The 10,213-nt window shown below is 37.2% G+C and overlaps 1 protein-coding gene across 1 annotated transcript in view; it reads left to right on the forward strand.

Moving 5' to 3' along the window:
- Nucleotides 1–10,213, forward strand: part of osbpl10 (oxysterol binding protein like 10) — a 111,063-nt gene that overhangs the window by 32,356 nt on the left and 68,494 nt on the right. Inside the window, exons 3-4 of the mRNA XM_015376967.1 lie at nt 253–332; nt 3,913–3,981. Coding sequence (XP_015232453.1) covers nt 253–332; nt 3,913–3,981 — 149 coding nt within the window. The remainder of the gene's footprint in view (nt 1–252; nt 333–3,912; nt 3,982–10,213) is intronic.

A 10,213-nucleotide genomic window follows, 5' to 3' on the forward strand; every position in this document is an offset into this window, starting at 1 on the left:
ATATATATATATATATATTCTTCAATAACAGCGAATGAATTTAGCTCCTGCTGTTTACTCCTCAATTCAATTTAAAGTTAAACTGCTGTATCTGAAACCACAGTACAGCAATAAAAACAGAATGGGCATCTTAAGGGAGATGACTCTCTCATTGCTGCACAACGACCTCCATGTGAACTCACATAAGGGTTACTAAGATTCCTGAGTGTTAAGGATGAATTGGGGGTAATTCTGTTTCTCTGCTTTTTGCAGCATCTGATGCTAAGGAGCAGCAGTTTTGGATCAATCAGCTCCAAGCTTGTGCCAGACGTCACTCAGACAGCAGTGCCAAGGTAAAAATCTGTATTCTCCACAGTACATTACACAGAAGGTTATTAACATGACGCTGTTAGATTTGGGCTGTGGGATTTCCTTTATGGGGATCAAAAAACAGTTTAGACATTTTTGTAACTACTCTCTTATGTGACGATTTTCCTTTTCTATTATAATGCCACAAACACAGGCTGCCAGCCTCCAAGGATCTTGAAACCACTTTGAGGGTTTGGGCTACAAGACAAAGACAGAATTGGATCATTATTAAACAACTATTTAAATAAGTCCTTTTTTAATTTTTTTTTTGGTTAGTTTGATTTCAGTTTAGTTAAAATTAGAATGTGGATATTGACTCAAAGTTTAAAATGAAGACACAAGCATGAAAGATAAATAATTTAAAGATCACATTTACAGAAAATCATATATATTTTATTTATTTTTTTCTTTCAGTTTTCTTAATTAAATGTATTGTGAGGGATTGTTGCAATTTTATTAAAAAGACCTGCCCTCTCCACTTAAAAAAAAAAAATGCAATGCACAACTCTGTACCTGCTCCCAAGAGGGAAGACCTAAAAAAAGCGTGCTAGAGCATGCATGAGCCCATTCGTGCACGCTCTGTTTAATAGTTGCCGTTCTCATAGGTCATACAAGCTTACTTTGTCTAAATGTCTGCCCTAACCCTAAATCCCTCAATCACTCTATAGAGCGGGGACTATATAGTGAACTCAGTTAACTGAATGTTCGGACAGCTGTTCACTGCTTTTTGTTCCCCGTTGGTCACAGGAGAGCTCTCCACGCAAAGCATTCCAGGATATATCTACCATTTTTGAGGCCTCTCTCTTCTTCTTATGCACTTCATAGACACTCTTTCTCTTATGACCCTCGGCCATTTTCAAAGAAGTGCGTTGAGAAATGTGAGCTTCAATGACTGTCTGAAACCGTAGCTCACCACAGAAGGACGCCACTTCACCATACTAACGCGCCGAACAAGATAGCTAACGGAATGAGCACGTAGGACGGCTTTACGTAAACATATCACCAGAATGGTTAAAAATTAGGAGAATCACTCATTTAATGATCTACCCAGAAAAAGAAAACCCTCCCCTGTACAGTATCTTTAATTGTGTATTTACCGTACTTAAAAAAAGCCAAATGTGTTCATGTTGAGCATAAAAATAGAAGCTTTGACACAGATTTTCTCCAAAGTCCTTTCTGATTTTTCCTTCTTGAGCGCTTATTAGAGCAAATTAATCAGCAGTTGCAGCCATTTTTAAAAGTCATCCGGAGAATGTTAGTTCTCTGCAGACGGCAAGAACAATACGGCTTCCAAATGAATTAAGAGTCTCTTAAAATAACCCACCTGCTGAATGGGGATGAGAAATAAGATTGAACGAAATCAAATGCAATGAGATGAATAAACAATGAAAAAAATTTGGAAGATTGTCAAGCATTGTGATCAGAGATTGTCACTTTATGATCATTTCGACATTTTGATTACAAATGCAAAAAAATTACATTATTTATGCAAAAACGTAAAGCTATAATAGAAAACATACAAATACAAACATTTTTTTACGAATGAATTTAAGCAAAAATAAATAACAACTAACAATTGTTTGTGTGCAGTTAACCCTAAAATTATCCATACCCGTGGAGACTGTTGGTGTAAAGTTATACTTCATTTTTATTTAATCGCATTTCTTGAGGAGGTATTGACATTTTGCAAGGCCAGAGTCCCTACATGCATCTGACAGAAAATCTGGAGAGGGAGCTAAGGATTATGGTGATGGCATGGTGGCCTTCCAAAATAAAAAACTTAGAGCTCAAGACAAAATACAACTAAGTTATATCTTAGTATGCTTTTCCCCACATGGAAGGCTTCATGGATTATTTTTAGAGATTTTTAATATTGGTTTTAGTTTAGGATTTTCCTCATATCTCAGTTTTACCATTATTTCTTTGGGCTGTATTCCTATTTCACTGATCCATTGCAGACTGAAACTTATTTATTGAGCTCCTGCTGGAGCTCTGCTGCCAGTGGTGATTGTCAAATTTAGCACTGCATGAAGGTGATATTATGCTAAAGTTGATTATTTAACTTTCAAACTTTTAGTATTGAATTTGACTTTATTCATGCAAAAAGGTGTGATTCATCCTGTGACACTGTAATCCTTTGACTTCGGCTTTTAGATGCAGAAGTAACAGAGAAGTACTTAAGTGTTGGGTTTTTATTAAGTTTTACTTTCCATCATTGCAACAGCCTGGTTAAAGAGTTTGGACCAACTGAAAGCGGTCAAGTAGCTTTTCTATTAATTACTATTTATAGTGCTATACCCCAGTCTAGACAAGAGAATATGACAGAAATGCTGAAAAAGCATAAAAAGGTCTGCTTGTACTCTTTTTTTTTTTGTTTGTTTTTCAGATTGAAAACCTCAACATTTTTAAAGATCTGAACTTTCTAGTATAATTATCTATAAGAATTAAAAATGATATTTTGAAGGCGGGCATGAAATTAAAAGTGTGAACAAGCTTTGGGGTTCTCAGAGTATTAGAATGGAATATGATATAATATGGTTTACCCCGATATTAAAGATTCTTATTGAGATATGTGAGCTAGTCTAAAGTAAAAACAATTGCAAATCTCTACAACATTAAGTCTGTAAGCTAAGATGGGACGAACATCTTTATTAATCATCAGTTTGGTTTATTTATGAGGTAGTATTTTTGTCTTTGTTTTGCTGGCTCTTATTTTGAAATCAACAATCATAAAATAGGTGTTTTTGGGTTTTTTTATATAGCTACAAGCTAGTTTTGGTTTTAAGATGAATCTCAGATTCTTGAAAGCAATATCAGAGGGTTGAAAAAAATATTTGGACAGAGTCCTTTGGGGAGTGGCAAAACAGTGTTTTTTGTTAAAGTTTTATTTTTTCACGCTACATAAAACAACACTTTCTATTTGAACATATTGTGACCCCAGCAGTTTTCATGGTATTTAGAAACCAAAAGCAGAAACTTGTCAGGATCAGCAAATCAGAAACACACTGGATCGCTAGAGTTACTCTTACACACAGCTCAAATAATCTGGCACCAATGTCTGGGAACAGGCAGCTTGAATAGAAGCAGGAACAGGTGGATCTGATGAGCGACAATGAGTGCTGGTAAGTTAAGCAGATGTGAGAAAATAACCAAATCCAGCTATCAGTGCCAATATCATGATAGAAACAATCTCTGAAAAAGATCGCTTTCACAAGTAAGTATCGGCTGATCACAGATCTCTCAAAATTAAGGATATTGAGGCCGATAAATTGGCTGGCCGATCAATCATGGCACCCCTACCTTTACTTTCCACTTTAAAGAATTATATTTTGTCAGTTACATACCAAGAAAAATGTATAGTTTGTGGTTTTACAATTAACCTTTTGTAAAAAAAATTCAAAGCTAAAATATGTTATTGCAATGCATATTTACATCATTTTATGGTTACTACTTGCCAATATTAATCATCATGATAATAGCATTATTGAGATTAATAATAGTGGGGAAAAGATGTCATTTATAAAAAAAAAATTATACTGAAAAGTTTTATGATTTTTCTTTCAGGTAAGGAAACTGAAGAGCTCAGATGAACATCTGAGTGTTGACAGAGCAGGAGGAGGACAGGATGTTCTGGTGAGTTAAAAATGCAAGCTCTCTTTTTCATCACATCCTTTTAAACGAGTGACACTTTAAGACTCATCATATTGCCTCAATGGCAGGTCTGTTGTTTAGCATGTACCTCTTCATCACATGAAACTGCAGCACAGCTGGAGAAATGGAGAAGTCAAATGACTTTGCTCAGCAGTGTAAAGAACAGTAATAAAAGAAGAAAGAAAATTGGATGGTAGATTGGCCTAGTAGACAGTTTGGTGTTTTGTTCCTGTTCAGTGACTGTGGGACATTGCCACGGCTGTAGCCGCCACTGTGGGCTAATCCTTCCCTGAGCTGCAATGCCACTAAGATCGTTATCATATCTACTCTGCTGATGAGGCAGCCGGCAGCAAAGGCGCAGCTAAATTACTGATAACAGATGCGTTTGGGAGAGAATCTGGCAGGATTTATTTGTTTCAAAAGGGACCTGATTAATCTTCTCTCTGAGAATTCATGAAAAACAACATACTGCCAGATTTTTCTTTGCCGATCGGTACGAGTCATAGGCTTCATTATAAAACAAGACTTTTTTTTTATCTCTAAAAATTCTAATTTGAATTTTGTAGTCCAAATTCATATTGTAACCTCTTGAATCAATTCTTGGTAGAATTGCTTCAAATACATCTGCAAGTCTGACATCCAGAGATTCAAATGTTTGCCCATTTGCCCAGAATTTCCCCTATTTGGGACAATAAAGGGATTTTCTATTCTATTTTTATTCTATTTTTCATAGCCTAACAGTTATTTATTTAGATTAAATGGTGTTTTCAAAAATTGACCCAAACCCTTCATTTTATTTAGGTCCTAAATATTTTCTTCACTATTTTAAAACATAAATCTGTTTTTATTTAAACCATGGCTTTACCTGTCTGTAAAGTATATGATGAGAAAAAACACAGGTGGACTCTACTTTCTACATCGATTTGCTTTTAAGGAATTGGTTAAGCTGATAATTTTTTAGGGGCATAAGATTAAAGGGAGACTAACTGAATACCACATTCTTTCATTTTGTGCTTGTAAAGAATCCCTTCACTTTATCTTTATGTGCAACACCCAATAAGACTGAGGCCACTCTCCTGTAAGTGGTCTTGGTGCTCAATTCCAGTTTTTGGTAGAATCGGCTTTCCTTTTTTTAATTTTTGCATGGTCTTTCATAGTTCAATATAATGGCCATAAGACATCTGTCTTTACAGGCCATATGGCAGCACACTGTTTACATAAGTAAAATTGGATGGGATCATTTCTAAAGTGTTCAATAGACGTAACAATTGATGCTGGTGTCCATGTCTTTTGGTAAAGCTGTTAAGAAAAGGGATCCGATAATATTATGACCACATCGTAACATAACAAAGGAAGGTTAGAAAAATATCAAGACTTAAGATAACAACAGCGTTTAGCAGAGAATTTACTGTTACTGTGTAGAGAGGTCTTTATGGATGAGTATTCGGAGCAAAAGTAGTGAATTAAAGTTGGATAAAATGCATCATAACTGTTCAAACTGTTAAACATTTGATACATACAAGATTTAGTACGCTTTAAGATTTAAACTGACTTAAAAATAGTCTGCCATGGGTTGCATTTGCCTGCTGTGTGAATGTTGCCGTAGTTTTTATTTTATTTTTTTCTCTTTCAGTTCCTTTTTTTCTGGCTCAGGCCACTGCTCTTAATGCACAAGGTTATATACAGTAGCTTAAACTCTCAGTACTGCTTTTAGAATTTAACTCTAAAGCAAATAGGTTTTAGGCATTATATTTTAATTAAGTCAAGTAAGTGCTTCACAGCTGTGTGAAACCAGAGTGGGCATTCTGTTTAGGAGCATTAAACTGAAATCGCTAAGTAAGACCGATCCATTATCGTTTGCTTTGTTTACATCTGCACAAATCCCCACTCTGACATTTTTAATAGGACTTTATGTTGGGTCGTCGGGTCAGAACTCCTGCAGTCATGTCCTGAGCAGTGAGGTTGTTAGTAATGGCTGATGCTTGAAAGCAAGGTTTGGAGCACAGCTGTATTTCTCAAAGCTGATTAGCTTTAGCTCCAAACTGGACACAGAAAGCTATAAAAATTAAACTAAAGTGAATTGTTATTAGTGTTTCTTGTTTAATTAGTTCTTTAGTGTTAAATTTGGAGCACCCCTACTTTTGAAAGAGAGTCCCAGGTCTTCTGTGACAGGAGTGATTGCATCCAATCCTCAAGGGCCAATGTCCTGAAACTTTTGGTCCCAAGCCCAACACACCTGAATTAAAAACCTGTCTGCAGGGCAATATTTGACTGATCACATGATTATTTGTTTAAAATGTTGAAGATGCTTTTTCTCATTAGCAAAGGAGAGGTGCTTCTGGTGTTGGCTCTGGTTCTGTAATGGCCCATGGTCTGTCTTTGCTTGGAGACTCTTGAATCAATGGCTCCAGCTGCAGTTCTCCTCCAACCATCTTAGATTTTGCATCACATTTTCTTGAGGCTGAATTTATCCCTGTTGTGTTTAAAACCTGTAAAATCATCCTTTTAATTAAACTAAACTTTCCAGTAATATGCGTCTTAAAGGAGGACTCTGACTGCTCGTAAGGAATTTTATACCTTGGCTCCTTGAAGTGCCTTAACTCTCAAAAGCTTTCCTGTCTACTGTGCTTATTGCCAGCATGTGTTTTTCTATTATGTTAGGAACATTTTGCGTAATGTCCTCCACATTTTAATGATCACACCTTTACCTTTGGTCGCTATTTAGATAAATGTTCCCATATGTTATGGAAATAGTTTCTGATATCTTATGTTGTAGTTTTAACATTTTCTTCATCAACCTGGTCTTGGCAGAACCTCAGCAAAAAACGTTGTGAAGCGACAAAGTCGCCATCATCAATTTCATCCATTATATCTCTCAGTAAATTAGAATCTAAAGAAAGTTCAGGTTTGGCATCGGTCCCAGTAAATATGTACTCCCGCGAAGCGCTGTAATAGCTGCATTTTAGCTCTTGAGTGATGACTTCAGCTCTGTCTATCTTAATGTCAAATATTTCTTCTGAAATAACAGTTCCTTTAAGCAACCATATGCTGTCTTAAAGAAATCCACGTATTGGGGAACACCTAACAAAAGCTGCATTCATCCAAACAAAGGTGGTACATAAAATAACCTGCTGACTGTCCCTTCCCCAACATGCAAATACAAGTGTTGCACTACTTTCTGTGCCCCATTTTATGTTATGACTCAAGGGTATACAGTTACTGATTTTCCTTAGTTTTGTGCGATAAGTCACAAATAATGTGGTCACAGACTGTGGTGCAACACTGGTCAGCTTGGGTTACCACTGAAACAGCCAGAGTTTAAACACAAAGTGTACGATTTTAAAACCTCTTCAATTGTTATTTCAAGCATTGAATGGCTTCCGTCATAGCCTTAACTTGCACTTTTTGCAATTAAATGAAGTTTATGTTTTTTTTTTATTCTTCTGTTTGTGCTCTGCCAACTTGTTCCTGTTTTGCCAATGACACATTACATGTGTTTGTAGATCAGCAGAAAGCAACCAGCAGATAGACCAGGAACCTATAAAGGGAGAGATGTTTGTATTTGAACAGGGACTGGTAGGCAAGGTAAAGTTAAGTTACGAAGCCTTTAACCTCAGAATCTGTGTGAGAGTGAAGATGCTGCATTTAGTCTCCTCTGCTTAGCAGGCTGAAAACTTTACGGTGAAATCACTGTGACACTCTCAGAATAAATAGGAATTCTGGATTAAGCACTAGGGTTTGATCCATCATAGCCAAAATCTGAACACACAGAAAAAGATCTTCAGGTTTAACTTACCCGAGAGTTTGGCAGGAATCAGTGATCAGGGGACAGAGACCGGGTCAAAGCTGAAATGGGACAGAATCCAGAACCAGGCTTGAATTGGTAGTAAGGGGTCAGTAAGAGGTTGATAATGATGAGGCAGATTCAGGCTGACTGGTCCAAGGGTTAGGCAGGAGGTGTCAGCCAGAAGGCAAAAACAAGGTTGATCCCCAGAGAAGAAATCCAGCAGGCAGAATCGAGATCAGGCATTCAACAAGGAAAACGCTGGAATTTACTCAAACAAGGCTTTCGATGATCTGGTGCTTTTTCTACCCAAGGCCAATAAAGGAAGATAAGCGGGTGGAGTGAATGAGGCAGGCTTAGGATGTAGGCAGGGGAGATACAGGTGATAATACAATAATAGACACTGCTTCAGCACAGAGAGGAGCAGAATAAACAAGAATGGTGCATGTGTTATGATTCTGCAGATAAACATGCCAGAATCATTACACAAGCTTTCTGCAAGTTGTTTTTGTTTAGTTTACTTTGGACTTCTATCATTATTTTTAAACCAATATGGTCACTTATTCTGTGAGGGGAAAATTTCAAAATACAGAAATCAACTGAAAAAAATTGAAAACAGTCATCTTTATAGTTGAAAACATTCTTTTATCCTTAATTATTTTCAGAAAACAAAGGAGCATTACGCTACTAAAAGCCATGTCTCAAAGTTATTGTTTTTTAAGTAAATATGTGCAATTAGCGTTTCCTGTGAAGCAGTAAAGGAGAAGTCTGCTGCCAAAAGCTGAGCTGTTTACCCATACTGCCTCACTCAAGGGACACATCCACCCACAGTTGCCTGACGGCTGTGCACCTGTGATGTGATTAAAATTTAGACTTTATTTACTGAAAGCTACAATTGATGGGGAGTGATCAGGAACCCCAAGTTTCAGAGTTATAATTGTCATACTTAAAATCCCAGCCGGTAAACATCTGGACTGTAAGAAGAGCTCGAGCTGGCTCTTTTTTGTTTTATTTAATTAGCTTAATGCTGAGTAGTCATGTTCTATTAGTTCTCTCTCTCGTTTTCCAAGTTCTTCCCTCCCACTCATATACTGAAATTGTTGGTGGTTCAGTGTCAGTTTTAGAGGAGAAAAACCTAGCTGTGTCTGTCTGTTCTCTCACATTGAAAGTTCATCCTTTATCTGCTCTCTCACAGCGTGGTATTCAGTATTTCACAATGCAACAAAAGTCCTTTCTTGTAAGCTCATTTCCCTCCCTGACTCATCCTATCAAGTCAGCGTGTTTCTGATGCAAAGAAATGCGTACCAACAACCGTTCTAAGTCATGCCTTTCCTTTCCAACTACTAAAAAACATTTCCGCAACATTATCCTCTTTGCACCAAACGTAACTCTTGACACAATGCATTCGAATAAGTGTTGCTCTTCTGACAACTTCTAAGCTCAGACTCAACTGTTGAATTGCCAGGAAGGAATGGCTGATTTGTCACTCCACAGAACATATTCCCACGGCTCTATAGTCCAGTGGTGGCCTGCTTTGTACTTCTGCAGGACACTCTTGCCCTAGGCTTGGCTGCCACTGTTTGACCTGAAAAATCCATTCCATAAAGCTCTCTTTATCATATTTTCCTGAGTGTATCCAGTGTTTCTAGGTGTTTCAGTCATGCCACAGACCTGACCTATATGAGTGGTTGATTGGCAGGTTACTGCTGCTGAGGAAATGATGGAATCATTTTAATTATCAATGAAAATCTATCAATCAATAAAATATCTGATGCAGATACTCATCCAGATTGTGCAAGACAATCCAGCCCTGAGAACCAGGATTAGAAAAAAATTTGCCAATCTCAAGGTTACTTAGGTATAGAGGTTTTCAGCTGCTGAAAGTTGGCACCTTTTACACCTCCTTAGTATTCATTGATCAAGCTCTATAATTTACCTGGCCTTCCATATCATTAATGAGTTGCTGTCACTCTGGATTTATTGCACAGTTGATATCATATTATATTACTGCGCTGGAATTCCCTGAAATACAAAGGGCACCCAATTCCAGAACAAACCTTTGTAGAAGCTACCAGCATTCCAAGGTCCTGGACCTAATATGAATGTGGTCATGGAATTGACATCTGAATTGAATGATCTGGACATTTTTAGAACATTGGGCCTCATGTAACAAAGTTTTCATATTCTTGAAGTAAATTTGAGTTTTTCTCACACTATAGGCTCCTGCTAATGTGCCACATCAGATTCAACAAACGTTCTTCACTTCAGTATATGATCATAAATGATCCTCTGCGATCAACTCCACCTTTGTGTAAGGGAGCACATGTTCCCAAGAAATGTAAATCTGCATAATTACCGCCTTGATTGTTCCATATAAGGCTCCATATAAGTAGGAGGGCAACAACTTCCCATGCTGTCAAAAGGTATTCC

Source organism: Cyprinodon variegatus, unplaced genomic scaffold (genome assembly GCF_000732505.1).
Source record: "Cyprinodon variegatus isolate N-32 unplaced genomic scaffold, C_variegatus-1.0 Scaffold144, whole genome shotgun sequence".
NCBI classification, from domain to species: Eukaryota; Metazoa; Chordata; class Actinopteri; order Cyprinodontiformes; family Cyprinodontidae; genus Cyprinodon; species Cyprinodon variegatus.